Below are 25,338 nucleotides of genomic sequence, written 5' to 3'. Positions count from 1 at the left end.
ATTTTGTTTCTCTCGTCGGCCTCCCCATGCTGTCATCGAATCTTGATTTGAATTACTTTTAATTTTTATTGTATAGTTCTGTACCTCAATACAATATCTATATTTATATACATTTGTCTGATCTCTGATTATTGTCACGTAACACTTATATGATATTTTAGGCTTTCATTTATATTGGAATTAACTTTTGGAATGTATGTTTTTTTTCCTCTTCCTTCTCTTAATGCAGAGGGCGGTCTAGGAACCTACAGCGTTAAAAGGCAAAAACTGTACACTGTTGTATATGGCAGGATTTTTTCTGCCTGAAGATCTAAATTTCCTTCTTCTTTACAGGTATATTGTACTGGTATACACATATATACCTCTACATAACGCTCACCCTTCTTCCGGAGCAGCAGGTTCTAGTGTGCGGCATTCTCGTGGCTCATACAGGATCTCAATATCATCGGTAGGAAAATCGTATAGATCCTTCAAGGCTTCACATTCTGAATCAGGGGGGTGGTTGGTCAAATACGCCTCAAAATCCAGAGGCTCGACCACATCCGACAGCGGGACCTGCACCAGAGGTGTAAAAAAGGATGTGTGACGAATGACAAAAAAACAAAATGATAACCATGGCTGAAAAGATCAGAGACTCACAGCCTGTGTCCCCCCAGCACGCTTCTTCGATGGCTGTGGAGACCCCCCATACTCTCTGGAGACCTGCTTCCGAACTTCAGATGCCACAGTCCTGTAATAGGAAACAGACGCTCATCATCATCATTATCACAATATACAGCGATAAATCAGGATTGCATGTGGTTATCTATGCAGGGTCAGGGCACGGTGAAATATGGCCCCAGGCAGGGGATGGATCCAGGGCCCGGCCTCAGGTCTTTATCCTCTGTGCCACTCGTCTCATGTAAGCTCCGTAATCCTAACTCATGGGACGATATACAAGTTCTATACAGGAGATGCCCAGGTTATACCAGCCGTACATATATAATTCTATACAGGAGATGCCCAAGTTATACCAGCCGTACATATATAATCATATACAGGAGATGCCCAGGTTATACCAGCCGTACATATATAATCATATACAGGAGATATCCAGGTTATACCAGCAGGCTACATGGCGCTGTGTACGAGACATATATATATATATATATATATATATATATATAATTAGTGTCCAGGTTACTACAGACTCCTCATTGATAATTACGATTGTGGTCAGTCTATCATCAGTCCTCCGTCTCCACCACATCAGGACGTTTCGCTTTCACCCTTCAGCAGGTGATCTCACTACCGCAGATTCTCCTCCAGATCCGGCTCTTCCAGGGTTATATAAACTCCTGGCCGCCGTAAAATTATAGCTGCAGCTTTCTAGATTCTTTGCATTTTAATGTCTAAGGCCTCATCAGTGACAAGTACGAGGTCTGTACCGATGGCCAGTCTCAGGATGGAAGAGAACGCTTTCCTTCACTGACAGCAAGCAGAGTTGTGGTGGAGAATTGACTCCTGAGAGATGTTAGAATGATTGCGCTTTATTTACCTGCGGCAGAACCTATTCCCCTTTAATCGTCGGTGATGCCGCACACAGAAGATTGACGTACACAGGCAGGGAGGACGCCCGCACGCCCCGTCGCCCACCGTGGGCTACTGACACACTTCCACTCATTATGCCCTCAGAGGAAGCGTGCACAAAAAGGGTCCGGAAAGCGGCGAGCTATACAAAAGGACTTAATGGTGTCACACGCCTCCCGCCCTGCAGAGCTTATCCGCTATTGTGAGGAAGCGAGACAGCCTGACGAGCGAGACACGCCGAGAACGAGTGCAGCGAGATGAGGACAACACTGACATTCATTATTGCATTTGCACCTTATTTTTGTCCAATTTATGTAGAGTTTCGCCCATTTTTCATTTGGTCCTTACTTGTATTTTAAATTTGCACATTTTTATTTATTTATTTTTTTTAAGTCCGCCATTGTTAGAGTGGTTTTTATTTTATGACAATTCTTCAACTGTGACTAATAAAAAAAAAATAAAAAAAAAAAAAAAAATTGCTCATCAGGCAGCCCAGCACAGCTCAGCAGGCAGCCCAGCTCAGCTCATCAGGTAGCCCCGCACAGCTCATCAGGCAGCCCAGCTCAGCAGGCAGCCCAGCTCAGCAGGCAGCCCAGCTCAGCAGGCAGCCCAGCTCAGCTCAGCAGGCAGCCCAGCTCAGCTCAGCAGGCAGCCCAGCACAGCTCAGCTCATCAGGTAGCCCCGCACAGCTCATCAGGCAGCCCAGCACAGCTCAGCAGGCAGCCCAGCTCATCAGGCAGCCCAGCTCAGCAGGCAGCCCAGCTCAGCAGGCAGCCCAGCTCAGCAGGCAGCCCAGCTCAGCTCAGCAGGCAGCCCAGCACAGCTCAGCTCATCAGGTAGCCCCGCACAGCTCAGCAGGCAGCCCAGCACAGCTCAGCAGGCAGCCCAGCACAGCTCATCAGGTAGCCCAGCACAGCTCAGCAGGCAGCCCAGCACAGCTCAGCAGGCAGCCCAGCACAGCTCAGCAGGCAGCCCAGCACAGCTCATCAGGTAGCCCAGCACAGCTCAGCAGGCAGCCCAGCACAGCTCAGCAGGCAGCCCAGCACAGCTCATCAGGTAGCCCAGCACAGCTCAGCAGGCAGCCCAGCACAGCTCAGCAGGCAGCCCAGCACAGCTCAGCAGGCAGCCCAGCACAGCTCAGCAGGCAGCCCAGCACAGCTCAGCAGGCAGCCCAGCACAGCTCAGCAGGCAGCCCAGCACAGCTCAGCAGGCAGCCCAGCACAGCTCAGCAGGCAGCCCAGCACAGCTCAGCAGGCAGCCCAGCACAGCTCAGCAGGCAGCCCAGCTCAGCACAGCTCATCAGGCAGCCCAGTACAAATCATCAGGCAGCCCAGTACAAATCATCAGCCAGCCCAGTACAAATCATCAGGCAGCCCAGTACAAATCATCAGGCAGCCCAGTACAAATCATCAGGCAGCCCAGTACAAATCATCAGGCAGCCCAGTACAAATCATCAGGCAGCCCAGTACAAATCATCAGGCAGCCCAGTACAAATCATCAGGCAGCCCAGCTCTGATTTAGGCCAGTTCAAAGACAAGATAGTTACTCCGATTTAGTATAAAGTATCAGACATAACGGGATTAGATACACCATTTTCGATGACACAGTAGGATTACAGCTCAGCAGTTAGTAGGACAAATGATGGGATTAGAAGGTGTGCCGCAGCAGACAGTATCAAATAGGATTCTGGTTAAGAGACAGTGACACACATGAGATTAGCTACATCAGTTGGGAGACATGATAGGCTTAGATACTCCAATTTAGCAGACAGTATCACACATGATGGGATTAGATATACCAAATCAAGTATAATATAGGTTTAGATACTCTGATTCAGTAGACGGTACAATAAACTATGGGATTACATAATCTTATGTTTTAGATACAGGCTTAGATACACTGTCTCAGCAAACAGTATTGCACACGATAGACCTAGATACAGCAGACAGTATCACCCATGTTATATGCAGATACTGGAACCATTTATCCACATTCATAATATATATCACTACTACATGTGTACAGTAGAGCGTTACCAGGAAGACGTATTCAGGCAAGTTGGAAAAATGCAATTTATTGAATGCCTGACGCAATAGCTAAGGGGTAGGGGTGCTACAACGTGACACCACCAGACTAGACAATTTTAGGTTGATGATTGCAGTTCCCACTATATAGAGACTCAATTTCTGTTAGGGTGTGTTCACTACGTCTTTTCCCAGCGATCAAAAACGTCTGTTTTTCATGCAGAAGATGCTTTAGGAATTGCGCCTTTTTTTCCTGTAGTTTTATAAACCTAAACTATCTTTTTTTTTTTGCAGCTTTTTTGCTCATTTCCTGAATGTTTTTTTTTCAGCATATTTTGGGGGCATCTTTATAAGAAGCAAAAACACTGACAAAAATGTTCAAAAAAGATGCCCGGGGCAGTGGAAAATGCCAGAAGAATGGCCGCTCGCTTGTTACAAATGCTCGGCTTCTTCAAAGTGTTCAGAAGGTATTCCAGAGACGGAACATATGACCAGAAAATCGTTTTCCCATCCTAATTAAACACTATTCTATTTTGATAGTTTTGTTAGTGTTTTTTTTTTTACATTTTTTTGAGCGGACCTGCTAAAAAAACAAAACAAAAAAACCCCACAACAGAAAGAGAAGTCGTGTGAACAATCCCTTAGATTTCTGAAAACCTTTCTCATTCAGCTGAATGCAATACTCCTGGGGCAGAAATATGCAAATTCAGCTCCTTTGTTGAAATGAACTCGTCTCCGTTCTGCATGGGTCTTCATGAACACGACCCACTGAGGAGCGAGACATCAGTGATGGCCACCATCCATGGTGCTGCAAACATCTTCCAGTCATCTACATAGACCCAGGCCATCTTATCCTCTGTAGGATACAGCTTATAGAGCTTCTGTCGGAGGGAGTTTTTGTCTCATGATTTGGTCAAGGATCTACTTTGGTGTTGAGGACTTAATCACTAGGTCCAGCTTTGGGCTACTTCTTCATGACTGGTCAAGTTTCTGAGAGGAGAAGCCGGACCAGTCCGATTGTCCACGTTCCTCAGTTCACCCTGTATTGTTTTCTGTAAAAACGAGTCATGACGTCTTTCGAATTCTTGATGTGTCCTATCATGTTATACCCTACATCAGGACCAAGTCTATCATGTCTGTCCGTCATTGTCACCGGGCTCCACCCATCCCTGACAATGCACTTGTCCCAAGCCCAGATCATCTCCTACGGTCAGGAGCCATACACACCTCAACCCTACATTCAGACGGGATCAATTACCTCAGTCTACTGTAATCCTGTCGGCTTTAGTAAATCACAAAGGCTCCGAAAAGATCAGCGCAAGAATGACAGGTCCTACAGGGATATTTTGTAGGCTAGACAAGTAATTATTATTTGGTTAGAAATATCCTCATCATGTTAGATACTGAGGTGGCGGACACAAGAAATGAATAGGTCGCAGGTTAGTCTGTGTTTGAACGGTTCGGTGATGGGGCATACGGGTGGGTTGTACGTCAACATGGCGTGATTAGCCACTGCCATGCTAGCAGGGCTGTGGAGTCGGAGCCCATTTTGGTGGAGTCGGAGTCATGGAAATCGAGGAGTCGGAGGTTTGGCTTACTGACTGCACAGCCCTGCGTGTTAGAATCCAAGTGACCATCAGCCATAATTTTTCATCGAGGCCGGAAAGCTTCAGTGCAGAAGTCTGGTAGGAAGCGAAGGCCGGTCACTATGAAGTAAAGTCTCCCACACCATGGACACAGCACAGAGCTCAACCCATAGGTGATTTATGTGTATTTACACTACGTACTCTGCCGCAGAGGCCCACATAGCGCCAGAAGGCACGTACCATCACAAAGCCCATGTAATGACTATGGGGCCTCACTGATACCATGGAAGGAGTCTGAGGTGACAAGAAAGATGTGCCCACAAGAGGAGACACCACCCAGCATTACTACTTGCACATGTAGGGCTCGTACAAGCCAGATATTTTTATTTTATGTATTTTTTTTTTTTCCACTTTTTTCCTCCGACTCTGGCTAATCAAGACACGGCCATGCCGTTATACACCTATTATTACAGAGGGGCACAGAAGATATTTAAAAAAAAAAAAAAATCCAGAGGAGGAACTCAGATTGAGGCCACATTCACAAATTCAGTATTTGACCAGTATTTGTAAACCAAAACCAGGAGAGGAACGATCAGAGGAACATTATAATAGAAACAAGTCACCACTTCTGCATTTTTCACCTACTCCTGGTTATGGCTTACAAATACTGAAGGTGTGAACGAGGCCCAAGAGTTCGTGCAGATGTCTGAGCGTTATACATATATGGAACAGTCACACTCAGATTGGGAGCCCCGCGGCCAGTCCGTGCTCCGATGTCTGCATGAACCCTACATGTAGAAATACAGTCCTTATTAAAGCTACACTCCCATGATGGGTTTTTGATGCTGCAAATTTTCTGCATCCATTAGGTAACTTGCGTTTTTTTAAATGAGTTTTAACTGCTTAAATAGAGCTTTTTATAAAAAAAAAAAAAAAAAAAAGTACTTCCTGCTATTTGGCTTTTCAGATAGCCTTATTGATAGTCATGTGTTGCTCACATACGTTTTTTATCTGCGGATTTTCCGTATTAAAGCCTATAGAGAAAACAAGCAAAAAAAAAAAAAAAATACACAGTTCAACAGCAACTTTAAAACGCACTGTGAGCACAAGTTCAGTAAATCACATCCACTTCACCTGATCTGTTAAAATACGAAAAAAAATTCTCTGCATAAAAAAAAAAAAAACACACGCAGCGTATACGCTATGTGGGAACATCGTCTTACAAGTGAGAGGCAGTGTTTTGAGGATATTTTTTGGGGAACTGGTGGACTTAATAGATGCAAAAAAAAAAAAAAAAATAGAATGAAATTCAATTTTGAAAGACAGATGGTTAGGAAAAAAAAGTGGGCTCACATTTTTTGAAGCAGATTTTCTGGAGGCCATGTTCACGTATAGTTTTGTTTTTATGTCTGTAATGCAGAAAATATCAATGGAGGCAAAACGGATGGGATTTCATGAAAACCACCGCCTAATGTGCATGTATGTATATGTGCATGTATGTATACAGTACATATGATTGAATATATATATTATATATACATATATAATCTATTATTAATTCCATTGCGCTTTACATGTGAGGATATATAGATAGAGGAGATATATATATATATATATATATATATATATATATATATATTATATCTCTATGTACACATTGGGGAGGGGTTTTCATGAAATCCCATCCGTTGTGCCTCCATTAATATTTTCTGCATTACATTTATGCATATATAAACATGGCCTCAAATTTCACATCAAGTAAATAAAAAAAAAAAAAAAGCATGAAAGAAAAAAAGAAAAAAAAAAAAAAAAGGAGCATATACTAAGGCTTTGTCGTTGTAATTTTCCAAAATCGTGGTAAAACTGCAATGTCTTTACTGCAATTTCAGAAAAAAACAGATGCGAAACCCCCCCCCCACACGAATAGCATTTTTTGAGTATTACGTGTCAATACTGAGCCAGAGTCCTTAAGAAATAAACACAAGTCCCAGCGTTTCCTCTCGACATGTCAATTCTTGAAAGCCTCAAATTACCCGGCCACGTGAGAGGAGCCTCAGACACCTGTCTCCCAGATCGCACACCCTGCGGCGGCGGCATTTCTGGCAGTGAATGAGTTAACCGTGACTGGAGCCGCTCCCTGCATTCACCTGTTCTGCTCTCCTGACACAGAGAACAGGTGTATCCCAAAACTGGGGCACACACACCCCATGTGTGTGGTAATAACACACACAGCGCTCCCTGCGAGCCCGTGTCGCCCTGCAGTGGGAGGGGCTTAGTCACATAGCTCCTGTCCGTCACCCTTTGGTGGGAGGGGCTGAAGCACCCTAGTAGGGTGGAAGTAGCAGATTCCTTTCTTTTTTTTGCTCGCCGATTGTTTCCCAATCTTTCCCTGTGAACTTTCGCTCACACCCATTCCCACACCGCTCTGTAACCCAGCCGCAGGCTACGTGCTGCACACATCGCAACTGAATTAACAATAAAATGGAGAGAAATTTAGGCCTCGTAACCCACGGCAACAGGAAGCCATGTCGAGACTACCAGTGTAGGAAAGAACCCAACAGCAGAATTCTTACTGGTTGCTATGGGCAACAAGGCCACTTTTCTTCACGATAGACAAGACCTTGTATGTAGCAGCATCAAGGACCGAAAACCTTCACCAGATACCGTACCATGTCCTAACTGTAGTCACCCCCACTAAATTTAAGACCGTGTTCACATATCGCAGGCGCGGTAGGGTTCTTCATTTCAATGTCACCATTTAAAAAAACAAATATATATATATATATATATATATATATATATATATTGTAAAGTGGCCTAAGAATAAAGCCAGAGGCTGCGGGTGAGGCTCCGGTCACCTGTTGGCGGGCCAATGGTCACACAGTGCGGCCGTACCCCAAGGGTGGTTTTACACGGCCCTGGTAAGGACTACAATGCCCAGTCCGGCCACAGGTCACCTGATCTGAACTCCCAAACCTCCTAATGATATGGCGTTTGCGGTAGGTGACCCTCGGCCTCCCCAGATATTGCAGGCCGTACTCGGATTGTGAATTTCAAATGTGTAAAACCGGCCTCATGCTTGCGAGGTGCGACAAACTGCTAATTTTTGGGCCAGTAACACCAAACAGCATTAAAAAAAACAAAAAAACAAAAAACAACCTTGGGTCCCGATTCATTATTATATTTGCATTTTTTTTCCTAATTTTTGGCATTTTTTTTTGCCTTTTTTTGTTTTTGCGTCTTCTTCTAATTTGAGTTTAAAAAAAATAAATAAATAAATAAATTAAAAAAAATAAAAAGTCTATGGCCCGATCCAAGGCCGCTCGTGTTGGAGCGGACACTCCGGATTCATTTAGAGGTGCAGTTGGAGTAGTGAATTCCACCACTTGTGATGAATTTGTCAAAAGTGGTGCAAAAATGGCGTGAAAACACCAGATGTCGCAGCAAAAATTGCAACTTTCCAAAGTTTTTTTGGCCTCAGAAATCCGGCAAAAAAAAAAAACTACGATGAATCGCCCTGTATTACCATATGCGCTTAGAAGTTTTTTTATATTCGTCTTTGAGGACAAAGTTTGGGGTTTCCAGATAGTTCAGGGTCGAATTCATCAATTGCGACTTTTTAAACCATTTTGCGCAAACGTACTGCAGTCCTCATGTGCATCTGAAATTTTTAGCAGAACATGTAAAAAAATTTTGTAGCCCAAAAAGAGTTAAAAGGTGAAAATAGAAAGTTTTTTTTTTTTTTTTTTAAGAATTTGATGCACAAAATGACAAATACAAAAAAAAATCAAAATTGATAAATTGGGCCCTTGGGGTTTTTGGAAAAAATCAAGGCAAAACTGCCAGATGATGGCCGTAATGTGACTGCACCATGTGAACGAAACGTTACAGGAGATGGTAGACAAAGGGGAGGATATAACAAGAATGGTATTCTGTAAGTCAGTCGAGACCCTAAGGGTATGTGCACACGTTGCGGATTCTGCTGCGGATTTTTCCGCAGCGGATTTGGAAAATCCGCAGTGCAAAACCACTGCGGTTTTCACTGTGGATTTTCTCGCGGTTTCTTCTGCGGATTCCTCTGCGGGTTTTCAACTGCACTTTCCTATTGGTGCATGTTGAAAACCGCTGCGGAATCCGCAGAAAGAATTGACATGCTGGGAAAATAATATGCTGCGTTTCCACGCTGATTTTTCCGTAGCATGTGCACAGCGATTTTTTTTTCCCATAGGTTTACATGGTACTGTAAACTTAGGGAAAACTGCTGCGGATCCGCAGCGTCAAATCCGCTGCGGATCCGCAGCAAAATCCGCAGCGTGTGCACATACCCTAAAACCTCGCTGATGGTGCACCAAGTTTCACAAACCTTAATTTGGCACATTTAACATCTTCACTAATCCTAGACATGGGGCAGCACGGTGGCTCAGTGGTTACCTTTATCTCTGTATATGGCGCTGACGGGCACACAGTACAACAGGTGGCGGCTTTATATTAGGTGTGTGTATAAACCAACATATAGGTGCAGAGTACACCGCTCCACCAACGTGTAACAGGCAATCACCAGCCAAAAAACGTGAGACACTATTACCCCCCTCCACCAAAATTTTGGAAATCCCTGAAATTAAGCTATAAAATCCATCCATACTAAGTGCCATAACCATACCCAAAACTTAAAGAACCTATAAAACTGGTCGCTGGTCCGACGCCATCGACTGGTTGCCTGGTGGCATGATGGAAAATAGGCCACATGTGAATCCATCCTTAAAGGGGTTGTTGAAGGGAAAAAATGGCCGCTTTCTCCCAAAAACAGCATAGAGTAGATCAGCAATACCAGTGAACCTGCAGACAGGTGCGGTGCCATTTTTTTAAGGAAATTGGCCATACTTTTCTAATTGTGGACAATGAAGCACAGGACTGAAGGAGGCGAAGCTATGACCCCTGTAGACAGTTTCTACACCAAGATGACAGAACAAAAAGTGATTCCCCTTTCCACTATGAGGGGAAACCGGACTCGTGTTCAGTATATAAATGGTCCCGGTCTGTCGTTAGTATAAATTCTCCATACACTGTGATCGGAGTGACAGGAGGCTGCGGAGGACAGCAGTACTGAGCGCGGCCAGCTACCGTCACCCGCACACGGCACAATGCAGCTCTGTGCACACTGCTTCGCAAACAAAAAACCAAATAGCATTACTCATCCTCGCCCGGTAACGACCCTCCGGATCACATCGGATATATGGACAATCTGATGAACAATGGTGGATCATCCAAACATTCCTGGACAACACCAGATAAAGTGAAATATCATTATTTGTGGCATAAGAGGGGCTATCCTCCCCAAAAACTGGGCATATTTGATGCCCAAACAATCATCTGTTGACCACAATCCCTTCTGAGACCATGCCCACCATCCCACACCAGGACCTCATCTTATGAGGTTTCTGGATGGTTCGCAGGAGATTTGCCAAATGGTCAGTGATTTTTTTTTTTCCCCTCCCCCTAGGAACCTCCTGGATGTTTCAGAAAAGATTTCAAGTATGAAATAATTTGGCAGAACTTGACATACCCCCTTCCGACACCAGTAAAGGTGATCTTTTGGAAGCTTATGGTATCCACAATATAAGCTGTAGCTTCTGTTATAAATAAAGGACCAAATGCAGATGTGAACTAAGCTTTAGAAGGATCTGCAGCCAGGTGAAAAGCGACCATATTTTGCTGCTAGTGTAATCCTGCCACTTCCCTGAGTTTTTCACGTTTTGTTTTTCTTTTTAAATACGCCATACAGTTCTAGAGTAATTGGCTTTTTTATTTTGTGACTTTCTACAAGGGGGTGCAACTTAGCAATTATGCAGGGCTGTCGAAAGACACGCCCCTGAGGAACCTGTGAGAAACATTCTCTCATACCTTTGCTAAAGACCATAAACATTAGAATATTGGGTGCATTGAATTAAGAGGCCCCCATATCACTGCAACCGTTTGGTAGATTTTGATCTGTGGGAACAAATTGAGGGCAAAAATTGATGATTTTTGACCTGGTAACATGTCTTTACTTGACGCTATACAGGTCTAGGTCTAGTCATACTCCAAAACTTTGCATATAGATGCCTCAAAAAAAATACCAGTCTATTATGATATTCCAAAAAAAAAAACAAAAAAAAAAAACACTAACTGCCTTGTAAGATGACACGATTTGTGTGATAATCCCATTACACCACATATACTGCAGACTGAGTTCAGACAGCCGCATTTTTTTTTTACATTACTTTGTGTCGCAGATTTTTCCCCAGCAAAAAACGCTGAGAGAATGAACATGCCACACAGTAAATCCACAAAGAAATCCTTCATTTTGTGACATCTGTGCATAAAAAAAAGCCTCAAAACTGCAGCAGACACTATAGTACACGCATCAAAAAAGCAGCAACAGGTTATTTTTGGCCAAAAAAAAAAAAAAAAGTAAATACCACACACATTTGACAACTGAAAACAAAATATGCCCCATAAATCAAAAACCTCGTCAAAACAGACATTTTATTAAACTCATCCGTGCCCCTCTTGGCCAGTGGCTTTTGCAGCACAGCAGCGGCCATTTTATTTAATTAATAACGATGAATAACTGACAGCCGCCACCTGCTGACTGAAACTGCCTACAAAATGGCTGCCTGAAGGTGACAGGTGCAAGGATATCTCTTTGGGCAAATACAGAGCATACGTTTCCAGGGCCATAGGTAAGGAAAAATAATACAATTATGATGGGCGCCATTAATGTGATTACAATAACGACGAGCAATTTATCATGTGGTAACTATGAGGGAAAAGATAATGTCCGGATGATGTAATAAGATCAGTTACCGGTAACTATTATCATTCCTGTAATATACCGTAATGGCAGTGAAAAATAGAAAAGGTCATACAGAGCGACCAGGCGAAACGTGGCGAAACCAGGATAATGTCAGGGGCCACTGTACCCACGCTTCAATTTTGGACATCCATGAGTGGGCTCAGAAGCTGTTATACAGCCGGCACCCAAAAAAGATACAACAAAAATAGGGGATGGTGTCTCCTTACGCCCATCGGCCCAAAGTAACATGACTGCGGGGTCCCCATGGGCACTGTCATGGCAGACCACCCATGTTTGTGTCCTGGGTCTAATCTTCATGGACGTTAGATAATTTAATAATATACTACAATATTATAATATTGCAGTATATTGTACAGGCAAACACAGGATCAAATCCCCTAGAAATTTTTTTTTACAAAAATCCACTTTTCAGAGGACACAATAAAAATCTAAAACATATTTGGGATCGCCACACCTATCCAATCAAGTAAGATACCATAACGACGAATCAGGACCTGGGTGTGACGTCCACGTTGGTACTGCTCACCAGCCAGACCAGGCATCTCGGGCGCCTTTTGCGATTACTAGGCCTCCGTGACGTAACGTTAGGATGTTCCGGGGGTCTCGTAACCACAAAAGGTGCCCAAGACGCCTGCACTGTGGTGGTCCGAGAGCCAACCTGGATCCTGCGAATCTTTTGGCTCAACTCTAAAACATGAGGGGAAGTCCAACTAAAAATATAAAAGGGGTCTCGAGCAGCACCTTAAATTCCCTCATCAGACGAAGAGAGAAACTGACGAGCGCCAGGCAGGAAAGTTACCGAGCAGCCGGCGGGTATCGGACATATTCACGATAACTTTGGGGCTCCTGACTGTTGCCTCGGAAACCGTCCCACCCAGCAACTCGATCTTTCTGCTCCTTTTCTCCTCACTTGATGGCCATTTTGTTTTGCCAGATGGCGGCCATGGGACCTCTTTTCCGCTAGGGAACCCTCACATACAAAACACATACATCCTTAAAAAGATGACATCACAGCACAAAATAATGACATCACAGCAATGGCAAGCCCCGCCCACATTCCCATCATTAGTATAAAAAAAAAAAAACACAAACTTTTTATGGTCCAGGATATTAACTAACCACTAATAACTATATAATGCTCCGGGGAGGCGCTGTAAGGAGAGGTGGTCCTGACATTTACCCAAGAGCAGGCTCCTATCACACTGCACAGATGCTGACACATTAAACCGGTTGCTCTGCATTTTACAAGAGACACTGGGAGGGAACCGAATATTTCCAGGTCACATTCTGAATAATTCACCATCTTCCATCAATGCTAAGCCCAAAGCAAAGAGACCGAAGACAGATAAACACCAAGGACACAGAGAGTAATCTTCCCACAGAAAGGGGAGGCGAGGGGCAAAGGAGCTGGCCTCAAGAGCTTACGCTCAACAACAAAGTAACTGAATCCGGACCCCAAGAGCTTACACTCTGAACAAGCAGTAATCAAAAGCAAAGCTCACACTCTACTCGAAGCCATGACATGTCCCACATGAGCAGCTCCCACGAGAGGACAGTCCGTCTCTCACACACCGATATGAGAGGAAGTGCGGCCCGAGCAACACAATAACAGGACGCAGGAGAGGGGAGGACGAAGGAAATGAGGAACAAAAAAAATGATATGGTGAGGGCGGGGGTGCGAGGGGATGTCTGGAGAATATGGACTTCAAAATGATGAAGAGTGATTAACAGTTTGTAAATTATAATCACACCTTTGTATCAAGATATTACCGCAACCTGTCTCCTAAGCATCTTATTACAGTAACCCGGCTCCTGATCCTCTTATTACCCTGTAACCTCTTATTACAGTAACCCGGCTCCTGATCCTCTTATTACAGTAACCCGGCTCCTGATCCTCTTATTACCCTGTAACCTCTTATTACAGTAACCCGGCTCCTGATCCTCTTATTACCCTGTAACCTCTTATTACAGTAACCCGGCTCCTGATCCTCTTATTACCCTGTAACCTCTTATTACAGTAACCCGGCTCCTGACCCTCTTATTACCTCTGTAACCTCTTATTACAGTAACCCGGCTCCTGATCCTCTTATTACCTCTGTAACCTCTTATTACAGTAACCTGGCTCCTGATCCTCTTATTACCCCTGTAACCTCTTATTACAGTAACCCGGCTCCTGATCTCTTATTACCCCTGTAACCTCTTATTACAGTAACCCGGCTCCTGATCCTCTTATTACCCTGTAACCTCTTATTACAGTAACCCGGCTCCTGATCCCCTTATTACCCTGTAACCTCTTATTACAGTAACCTGGCTCCTGATCCTCTTATTACCCCTGTAACCTCTTATTACAGTAACCCGGCTCCTGATCCTCTTATTACAGTAACCCGGCTCCTGATCTTATATTACCCTGTAACCTCTTATTACAGTAACCAGCTCCTGATCCTCTTATTACCCTGTAACCTCTTATTACAGTAACCCGGCTCCTGATCCTCTTATTACCCTGTAATCTCTTATTACAGTAACCCGGCTCCTGATCCTCTTATTACCCTGTACCCTCTTATTACAGTAACCCGGCTCCTGATCCTCTTATTACCCTGTAACCTCTTATTACAGTAACCCGGCTCCTGATCCTCTTATTACCCCTGTAACCTCTTATTACAGTAACCCGGCTCCTGATCCTCTTATTACCCTGTAACCTCTTATTACAGTAACCCGGCTCCTGATCCTCTTATTACCCCTGTAACCTCTTATTACAGTAACCCGGCTCCTGATCCTCTTATTACCCCTGTAACCTCTTATTACAGTAACCCGGCTCCTGATCCTCTTATTACCCCTGTAACCTCTTATTACAGTAACCCGGCTCCTGATCCTCTTATTACCCTGTAACCTCTTATTACAGTAACCCGGCTCCTGATCCTCTTATTACCCTGTAACCTCTTATTACAGTAACCCGGCTCCTGATCCTCTTATTACCCTGTAACCTCTTATTACAGTAACCCGGCTCCTGATCCTCTTATTACCCTGTAACCTCTTATTACAGTAACCCGGCTCCTGATCCTCTTATTACCCCTGTAACCTCTTATCACAGTAACCCGGCTCCTGATCCTCTTATTACCCTGTAACCTCTTATTACAGTAACCCGGCTCCTGATCCTCTTATTACCCTGTAACCTCTTATTACAGTAACCCGGCTCCTGATCCCCTTATTACAGTAACCTGGCTCCTGATCCTCTTATTACCCTGTAACCTCTTATTACAGTAACCCGGCTCCTGATCCTCTTATTACCCTGTAACCTCTTATTACAGTAACCCGGCTCCTGATCCTCTTATTACCCTGTAACCTCTTATTACAGTAACCCGGCTCCTGATCCCCTTATTACCCTGTAACCTCTTATTACAGTAACCCGGCTCCTGATCCTCTTATTACCCTGTAACCTCTTATTACAGTAACCCGGCTCCTGATCCTCTTATTACCCTGTAACCTCTTATTACAGTAACCCGGCTCCTGATCCCCTTATTACCCTGTAACCTCTTATTACAGTAACCCGGCTCCTGATCCTCTTATTACCCCTGTATCCTCTTATTACAGTAACCTGGCTCCTGATCCTCTTATTACCCTGTAACCTCTTATTACAGTAACCCGGCTCCTGATCCTCTTATTACCCTGTAACCTCTTATTACAGTAACCCGGCTCCTGATCCTCTTATTACCCCTGTAACCTCTTATTACAGTAACCCGGCTCCTGATCCTCTTATTACCCTGTAACCTCTTATTACAGTAACCCGGCTCCTGATCCTCTTATTACCCCTGTAACCTCTTATTACAGTAACCCGGCTCCTGAGCCTCTTATTACCCTGTAACCTCTTATTACAGTAACCCGGCTCCTGAGCCTCTTATTACCCTGTAACCTCTTATTACAGTAACCCGGCTCCTGATCCTCTTATTACCCTGTAACCTCTTATTACAGTAACCCGGCTCCTGATCCTCTTATTACCCTGTAACCTCTTATTACAGTAACCCGGCTCCTGATCCCCTTATTACCCTGTAACCTCTTATTACAGTAACCCGGCTCCTGATCCTCTTATTACCCCTGTATCCTCTTATTACAGTAACCTGGCTCCTGATCCTCTTATTACCCTGTAACCTCTTATTACAGTAACCCGGCTCCTGATCCTCTTATTACCCTGTAACCTCTTATTACAGTAACCCGGCTCCTGATCCTCTTATTACCCCTGTAACCTCTTATTACAGTAACCCGGCTCCTGATCCTCTTATTACCCTGTAACCTCTTATTACAGTAACCCGGCTCCTGATCCCCTTATTACCCTGTAACCTCTTATTACAGTAACCCGGCTCCTGATCCTCTTATTACCCCTGTATCCTCTTATTACAGTAACCTGGCTCCTGATCCTCTTATTACCCTGTAACCTCTTATTACAGTAACCCGGCTCCTGATCCTCTTATTACCCTGTAACCTCTTATTACAGTAACCCGGCTCCTGATCCTCTTATTACCCCTGTAACCTCTTATTACAGTAACCCGGCTCCTGATCCTCTTATTACCCTGTAACCTCTTATTACAGTAACCCGGCTCCTGATCCTCTTATTACCCCTGTAACCTCTTATTACAGTAACCCGGCTCCTAATCCTTATTACCCCTGTAACCTCTTATTACAGTAACCCGGCTCCTGATCCTCTTATTACCCCTGTAACCTCTTATTACAGTAACCCGGCTCCTGATCCTCTTATTACCCTGTAACCTCTTATTACAGTAACCCGGCTCCTGATCCTCTTATTACCCCTGTAACCTTATTACAGTAACCCGGCTCCTGAGCCTCTTATTACCCTGTAACCTCTTATTACAGTAACCCGGCTCCTGATCCTCTTATTACCCTGTAACCTCTTATTACAGTAACCCGGCTCCTGAGCCTCTTATTACCCTGTAACCTCTTATTACAGTAACCCGGCTCCTGATCCTCTTATTACCCTGTAACCTCTTATTACAGTAACCCGGCTCCTGATCCTCTTATTACCCTGTAACCTCTTATTACAGTAACCCGGCTCCTGATCCCCTTATTACCCTGTAACCTCTTATTATAGTAACCCGGCTCCTGATCCTCTTATTACCCCTGTATCCTCTTATTACAGTAACCTGGCTCCTGATCCTCTTATTACCCTGTAACCTCTTATTACAGTAACCCGGCTCCTGATCCTCTTATTACCCTGTAACCTCTTATTACAGTAACCCGGCTCCTGATCCTCTTATTACCCCTGTAACCTCTTATTACAGTAACCTGGCTCCTGATCCTCTTATTACCCTGTAACCTCTTATTACAGTAACCCGGCTCCTGATCCTCTTATTACTCTGTAACCTCTTATTACAGGAACCCGGCTCCTGATCCTCTTATTACCCTGTAACCTCTTATTACAGTAACCCGGCTCCTGATCCTCTTATTACCCTGTAACCTCTTATTACAGTAACCCGGCTCCTGATCCTCTTATTACCCCTGTAACCTCTTATTACAGTAACCCGGCTCCTGATCCTCTTATTACCCTGTAACCTCTTATTACAGTAACCCGGCTCCTGATCCTCTTATTACCCCTGTAACCTCTTATTACAGTAACCCGGCTCCTGATCCTCTTATTACCCTGTAACCTCTTATTACAGTAACCCGGCTCCTGATCCTCTTATTACCCTGTAACCTCTTATTACAGTAACCCGGCTCCTGAGCCTCTTATTACCCTGTAACCCGGCTCCTCACCCTCTCCCTTCTTGGCCTTGTTCTCTTATTGCCCCTCGCACTTCTGCCCCCGTTTGTACACTGACAGCCGGCGGCCATTGTTTGGCTCAGCTGTCTGAACAGATGGCGCGGCAGTGTGGAATGATTTCAGATCACTGTACTGTAGTCTGGCTGAATGAATTAGTGAAATGTTACACCCCGGACTGGTGCGGTGGCGGCGAGTCACGGGGGGGGGCATGGGACCCTTATATCACAGGACGGCCCCTAATGCCCAGGGGGGTCTCACTCTAAATGATCCTATTTCCAATATTCCTCATTCGTTAAGCAGTAATTAGCTGATGAATATTAATGAGCTGTACAGTCAGGGGCAGCTGTCACTTTAAGAAGTCCCGATCCGGGGGTCTTACCCCAATGTGGCAGCTCTGTCCCCCCCGTTATCACAGGGGTGAGAGATCTGAGGGGCCTCAAGACCGGAGCTCGAAAGTGTCTAAAAATAACCAAACTGGAAAAAAAAGGGGGCAGCGAGGGTCCGAAAAGCAGAGAGATCTACGAGGTTTAGGATTTGTTTTTTACTTAAGACCTCTGCTTGCTGTCAGAGAATGGCTGACTATTCACAGACCGGCGCAGCCTCCATACTGCTCACAGCTGGGGGGTTGTTACAGTTTTATCCAGACTCTTTCATTCTCCCCTACCTGGTCCTGGTTTGTTACAATGTGTCAGCGCAGGAGAAATATGGCCTCAACTTAAAGGACAGGTGGCAAAGAAAGGGCCCATGACATAACAGGAGATTTCTAACTACAAGTCCCAGCAGGCTCGGAGCACGCAGCTGTCAGTGCTTGCTGGGGGTTGTAGTTCCTCAGGCTGCAGGGCATGCCTTCTTTAGCATTTCCTCCATAGCTCACACACAATGCCGCTGTCTGCAGTCCTGCCCCCATTATAACGCCATTACCATACACCTGGCACTGCTGCAGCCGCCCCCTCACCTGTTTATCTTCTGAGCGAAGGCCCTGCGCTCCGCAGCCGCCGCCATCGAGTCCCTGACCACAACTCCAACAGCAGCTGTACCGGCGGCGGCAGGAGCCAGGCTGAGGCGATCCCGGCAGGACACCCCGCGGGCCGGCCCTCGCCCGCCCCATCACCGCCCACACTGCCGGCACCGGCGAGCGATAGATATACAGGCGACACCGTGCGCTCATGCCGGGTACTGCAAGTGTCAAGAACGCTTTATTAATGGTTCTATTGCGGCCCCAAGTGGCGGACAGTGGTATCGCGCTTCTTCTCTTTTAACCCCTACATTTTTACATCTGACCAGTGTCCCGTTATGTGGTAATAACTCTGGAACGCTTCAACAAATCCCAGTGATTCTTAGGCCTCTTTTCACAGGTCTGTGTCTCCTCCGGTACGTGTGGTGACAGTTTTCACATGTAGCGGAGACACTGACACACACAGACCCATTCAAATGAATGGGTCTGTGCACATGTGAGTGTTTCCACGGACCCTGTGTCTGTGTGTCCCACATGTAGACATGTCCAGTTTTTACCGTTCGCACGGGCGGCAAAATGTTCCGCACACTGAGAACACACATTGATGTCCTCCGTGTGACGCGCGTCGGCGCCGGGGTAGAAGCGCTACAGTAAGTGCTGTTCCCCGAAGGCTGGTGTTCAAGCCGACTCTCATCATTCGGCAATCAGAGGAGAATTATGAGTTATAATAAAGTCAGAACGATGACAGCAGGTGGGGGCTTTTGGGACTCTTACCCCCATCATCCGAAGCGGATAATGGGGGTATTCCTCAGCTGCCGCCTGCGATATAACTAAATAAATGAATGAATGAAAACCCGGTGTGGGTTCCCCCCTATTTACTATAACCAGCCAGGCAAAACTTTCAGCTGTCAGCTTTAGCTAGGCTGGTTATCAAGAATAGAGGGGTCCCCACGCTGTTTATTTATTTATTTATTTATTTAAATAATTTTAAAATAAGAACAGCGTGGGGTCCCCCCCATTTTAGGGACCTATCCATGTTTGAAGTGACTTTGGGGGTCCTGTATATTGGAAAAACCCCAAAAGCGATACCATTTTAAAAACAGCACCCCCTGACAGCAAGTTGTCAGCTATAGTGTACAGCCGGCAGCGGCTGGATTGTCACCTGTATGGGGAGGCTAGTCTCTTGTATCGCAGGGCAGTAAAACGACGTATTGTGGGTCATTAAGGGGTTAATGGTTTTTTTTACTCTGCTGCCCCCCAGTGGATTTATGGTGTATAACTCCAGATTGCATATTTGGTCTTCTGAGACACCTTGTGGTGATATTGGGTACTGTACCAATGAGGACACTTAGAAAGGCTGGTCACAAAAAAAAAGCAGGAAGCTCCAAATTTTTTTGCTTTCAGAGTCACATTCACCCAAGAAATTCCCCTTTATAAAGTAATAATGGCCCGAGTGCCCCCTTATACAGCGATAATGGCCCGAGTGCCCCCTTATACAGCGAAAATGGCCCTAGTGCCCCTTTATACAGCGATAATGGCCCTAGTGCCCCTTTATACAGCGATAATGGCCCTAGTGCCCCCTTATACAGCGATAATGGCCCAAGTGCACCTTTATGCAGCAATAATGGCCCGAGTCCCCCTTACACAGCGATAATGGCCCTAGTGCCCCCTTATACAGCGAAAATGGCCCTAGTGCCCCTTTATACAGCAATAATGGCCCGAGTGCCCCCTTATACAGCGATAATGGCCGGAGTGACCCCTTTATACTGTGATAATGGCCTAAGTGCACTGTTGTGAATTCTGCTCTTGGGCTCCCTCCGGTGGTTGTCAGTGGTAGTGCAGTTGTCTTGGGGTTGTAATCCGAGGCAGGTGTTTCTGCTGATTGCAGCTCTATTAGGTATTTAGGTGTGCAGGCTCCATGAGTCCGTGCCAGTTGTCCATTGTACTTGGAGGGATTGCATCTCTCTCTGGTTCCTCATGTCCTGCTGCCAGTTCAGCTAAGATAAGTGTCTGGTTTTTGTCTCTGTGCACACATGCAGTGTGCTTTGCAATTCAGTGCAATTTATTGTGTTTTTGTCCAGCTTAGACTTTGTTTGGATTTTTCTGTCTGCTGGATTCTCAGGAGATGCAGATATACTTTCTATGTCTTTAGTTAGATGTAGAATATTTGTATTTTCTGCTGTGGATATTTTTAGGATTTTAATACTGACCGCTTAGAATTCTGTCCTATCCTTTTCTATTTAGCTAGAAGTGCCTCCTTTGCTAAATCCTGTTCTTCTGCCTGCGTGTGTCTTTCCTCTTATACTCACAGTCAATATTTGTGGGGGCTGCCTATCCTCTGGGGTTCTGCTCTGAGGCAAGATAGAATTCCCATTTCCATCTATAGGGGTATTTAGTCCTCCGGCGGTGTCGAGGTGTCTAGGACGTGTTAGGTACACCCCACGGCTACTTCTAGTTGTGGTGTTAGTTTAGGGTTTGCGGTCAGTACAGGTACCACCTACTCCTGAGAAAGTCTCTCATGCAGCTCCAAGGTCACCGGATCATAACAGTGCCCCTTAAAAAGCGATAATGGCCCGAGTGCCCCTTAAAAAGCGATAATGTCCCGAGTGCCCCCTTTTTACAGTGATAATGGCCTGAGTGACCCCTTATACAGCGATAATGGCCCTAGTTCCCCCTTATACAGCGATAATGGCCCTAGTTCCCCCTTATACAGCGATAATGGCCCTAGTTCCCCCATATACAGCGATAACGGCCCGAGTGCCCCCATATACAGCGATAATGGCCCGAGTGCCCCCATATACAGCGATAATGGCCCGAGTGCCCCCTTATACAGTGATAATGGCCCGAGTGCCCCCTTATACAGTGGTAATGGCCCGAGTGCCCCCATATACAGCGATAATGGCCCGAGTGCCCCCTTATACAGCGATAATGGTCCGAGTGCCCCCTTATACAGCGATAATGGCCCGAGTGCCCCCTTATGCAGTGATAATGGCCCGAGAGCCGCCTTATACAGGGATAATGGCCCGAGTGCCCCCTTATACAGTGATGGCCCGAGGGCCCCCTTATACAGCGATAATGGCAACGAGTGCCCCCTTATGCAGCGATAATGGCAACGAGTGCCCCCTTATGCAGCGATAATGGCAACGAGTGCCCCCTTATGCAGCGATAATGGCAACGAGTGCCCCCTTATGCAGCGATAATGGCCCGAGTGCCCCCTTATGCAGCGATAATGGCCCGAGTGCCCCCTTATGCAGCGATAATGGCCCGAGTGCCCCCTTATGCAGCGATAATGGCCCGAGTGCCCCCTTATGCAGCGATAATGGCCCGAGTGCCCCCTTATGCAGCGATAATGGCCCGAGTGCCCCCTTATGCAGCGATAATGGCCCGAGTGCCCCCTTATGCAGCGATAATGGCCCGAGTGCCCCCTTATGCAGCGATAATGGCCCGAGTGCCCCCTTATGCAGCGATAATGGCCCGAGTGCCCCCTTATGCAGCGATAATGGCCCGAGTGCCCCCTTATACAGCGATAATGGCCCGAATGCCCCCTTATACTGTGATAATGGTCCGAGTGCCCACTTTTACTGTTATAATGGCCCGAGTGCCCCTTTATACCGCGACAATGGCCAGAGTGCCCCCTTTTACAGCGATAATGGTCCGAGTGCCCCCTTTTACAGCGATAATGGCCCTAGTGCCCCTTTATACAGCGATAATGGCCCGATGACCCCCTTATACTGTGATAATGGCCCAAGTGCCCCCTTATACTGTGATAATGGCCCAAGTGCCCCCTTATACTGTGATAATGGCCCAAGTGCCCCCTTATACTGTGATAATGGCCCGAGTGCCCCCTTATACTGTGATAATGGCCCGAGTGCCCCCTTATACTGTGATAATGGCCCGAGTACCCCCTTATACAGTGATAATGGCCCAAGTGCCCCCTTATACAGTGATAATGGCCCGATGACCCCCTTATACTGTGATAATGGGCAGCAAGAGAACCATCCGATGCCGCGCTCTTCTAGTCACCTGATCCCTTCAGCCAATCACAGGAGTCGGCAGTCCTTTGACTTATGAGCGGAGCAGACAGAGCTAGGGCAAACCATGCAGAGCGGCACGGTCTGGATCCGCGGGGGTGGCGAGTACTCCACTTTTTTCCATTTTCAGCACATCCATGCCTTCCATTTTATTTTTCAATGTTGGACAACCCCCTTGAAATAGAAAGCATGTTAGAAAAATGCCTGTAGCAGTCCCCCACACGTGCCCCCAGAATATAAAGGGTTACTCTCGTCCTGTAGGCAGCGAGTGCCAGGATCCCAGGCAGCGCACCACGCCGTGTCCCTCCCAGCAGGCAGCTCCCAGGTGAGCAGCTCAGGTGTTCAGCCTCCGAGAGGAATCAGAGCAAGTCACCGTCACCTGACAGCAGCAGGCAGCGAGCAGGGCTCCGAAATCAGAGACCGCACCAGGTAAGTGCCCATCCGCACCGGTCCTTATCGCCAGTGCGGGGTCCCTCTGCCTGGTGCCATGCAAAGTAATATTAATGATAAATAATGCCACCCCACTACCGTGGCAGATTGTCCTGTGCCCTCCTCCAAGGGTATATTACAGAACATATGGAGTGAAGTGAGTGGAGAAAGTTTCTGAGGGGAGTATGGAGTGAAATGAGTGGGTTGGTTATGGGGAGTACATGGTATATATGGAATAAAGTGAGTAGGAATGGTGAGCGAGATGTATGACACATAAGGCATGTAATGATTGAAGATGGGTAGAGGGGAATATTTTGCGCCCTCTAATCTAAGTCCCCCTCCATGAGTCCAGTATTGATCCCCTTATCTCCCAAGTGTATATCTTGTATTTTAAGAAAATACTGATGTAATTATAGTTTCCCCCTTTTGACTTTCTGGTTTTATTCTATAATATAACATAACATTTTAAAAGTAAGTTATACATTTTATATATTTTATTTTGTTGTTGCATTTTTATGTAACGATTTTATTAAACGAGATCATCTGTAACTGTATCGGTTAACGTGTGGGGGAGGTTAGCGAGAGTATATAGTATGTATAGTGAAATGAGTGGGAGTGGTTAGAGAAAAGAGCGGCTAAAAACAACAATATACAGTATGTATAGTGAAATGAATAGGGGTGGTTAGAAATAGTGTGTCTATAGTGAAATGAGTGGACATGGAGACAGAGGAGAACATAGAGTGTGTGTGTGTATGTATATATATATATGAAATAAAATGGCTGGGGGTAGTTAAGATAAGAGTATATGGTGAAATGAGTGGGACTGGTTAGAGAAAAGAGACTAAAAACAACAATATACAGTATGTATAGTGAAATGAATAGGGGTGGTTAGAAATATAGTGTGGGTACAGTGAAATGAGTGGACATGGCTACAGAGAGGAGAACACAGTATATAGGTGGAATAAAATGACTGTGAGTCGTTAAGACAAGTATATAGTGAAATGAGTGGGAGAGGTTAGAGAGAAGGGTATATAGTGAAATGAGTGGGAGAGGTTAGAGAGAAGGGTTTATAGTGAAATGAGTGGAGAGGTTAGATAGAAGGGTATATAGTGAAATGAGTGGGAGAGGTTAGATAGAAGAGTATATAGTGAAATGAGTGGGAGAGGTTAGAGAGAAGGGTTTATAGTGAAATGAGTGGAGAGGTTAGATAGAAGAGTATATAGTGAAATGAGTGGGAGAGGTTAGAGAGAAGGGTATGTAGTGAAATGAGTGGGAGAGGTTAGAGAGAAGGGTATATAGTGAAATGAGTGGGAGAGGTTAGAGAGAAGGGTATATAGTGAAGAGTGGGAGAGGTTAGAGAGAAGGGTATATAGTGAAATGAGTGGGAGAGGTTAGAGAGAAGGGTATATAGTGAAGAGTGGGAGTGGTTAGAGAGAAGGGTATATAGTGAAATGAGTGGGAGAGGTTAGAGAGAAGGGTATATAGTGAAATGAGTGGGAGAGGTTGGAGAGAAGGGTATATAGTGAAATGAGTGGGAGAGGTTAGAAAGATGAGTTCACACATAGAGTGAAATGAATGGGGAGGTTACAGAAAAGAATGTACATTATATATTAGATATATAGTGTATATAGTGAAATGAGTGGACATGGTTACAGAGAGGAGAACATAGTGTACACGGAGGTTAGGGAGAAGAGTATACATTAATATACTCCTTGTATTCGTATAATGAAGATGACAAAAACCCGGTATATTCCGATAAGTATTTACACAAAAACTGGAAAATCCAGAAGCGCGTTGTGATATCACACATCCGCTCGGCATATAAATACAGCGCTCTCTTCTGCCAGGACTCCGAACACAGAGCCCTCTGTATCTGCAATAAGACGCATTTTGGGCTCGATCACTCGCCATTTTGCATATCTGTCGTAATTTGCCTTTTAGAAAAGTGTCAAGTGCAAAAATTTTCATATCCTTCATCTTTTAAGCAAACAAAGCAGAAACCTTTTCAATGTGCCCTTTCCAACACTTTGTGACGAGTGCGCAGACTGCGGCAGGTGGCACGGCGCGGTGGCCCAGGCCTCGCTCAGAGGTCACACATTCACCAGGCTCCTCTATGGGTTA

The 25,338-nt window shown here is 45.5% G+C and overlaps 2 protein-coding genes across 8 annotated transcripts in view; one reads left to right on the top strand and one right to left on the bottom strand.

Moving 5' to 3' along the window:
* DOCK6 (dedicator of cytokinesis 6) overlaps positions 1–18,937 on the bottom strand; it is a 58,425-nt gene extending 39,488 nt beyond the window's left edge. For 3 of the 6 annotated variants that reach the window (XM_077261965.1, XM_077261967.1, XM_077261969.1), the window contains exons 1-3: positions 18,758–18,936; positions 640–730; positions 380–555 (exon numbers count right to left, since the gene is read on the bottom strand). In XM_077261965.1, coding sequence (XP_077118080.1) covers positions 380–555; positions 640–730; positions 18,758–18,804 — 314 coding nt within the window. In that variant the 5' untranslated portion in view covers positions 18,805–18,936. Of the gene's footprint in view, positions 1–379; positions 556–639; positions 731–13,537; positions 13,570–18,757 lie in introns of those variants that run through there. The other 3 variants (XM_077261966.1, XM_077261970.1, XM_077261968.1) reach the window with 3 other exon arrangements.
* Positions 11,627–25,338, top strand: part of TSPAN16 (tetraspanin 16) — a 60,057-nt gene continuing 46,345 nt past the window's right edge. The window contains exons 1-2 of one of the 2 annotated variants that reach the window (XM_077261972.1): positions 11,627–11,901; positions 23,050–23,217. The gene's annotated coding sequence lies outside the window, so the exon portion shown is untranslated. The remainder of the gene's footprint in view (positions 11,902–23,049; positions 23,218–25,338) is intronic. The other variant, XM_077261973.1, reaches the window with a different exon arrangement.

The sequence above is a fragment of the Ranitomeya variabilis genome, chromosome 5, assembly GCF_051348905.1.
Source record: "Ranitomeya variabilis isolate aRanVar5 chromosome 5, aRanVar5.hap1, whole genome shotgun sequence".
Taxonomy (NCBI): Eukaryota; Metazoa; Chordata; class Amphibia; order Anura; family Dendrobatidae; genus Ranitomeya; species Ranitomeya variabilis.
The sequence above is the reverse complement of the archived record's forward strand: the minus strand, read 5'-3'. Positions and strand labels throughout refer to the sequence as shown.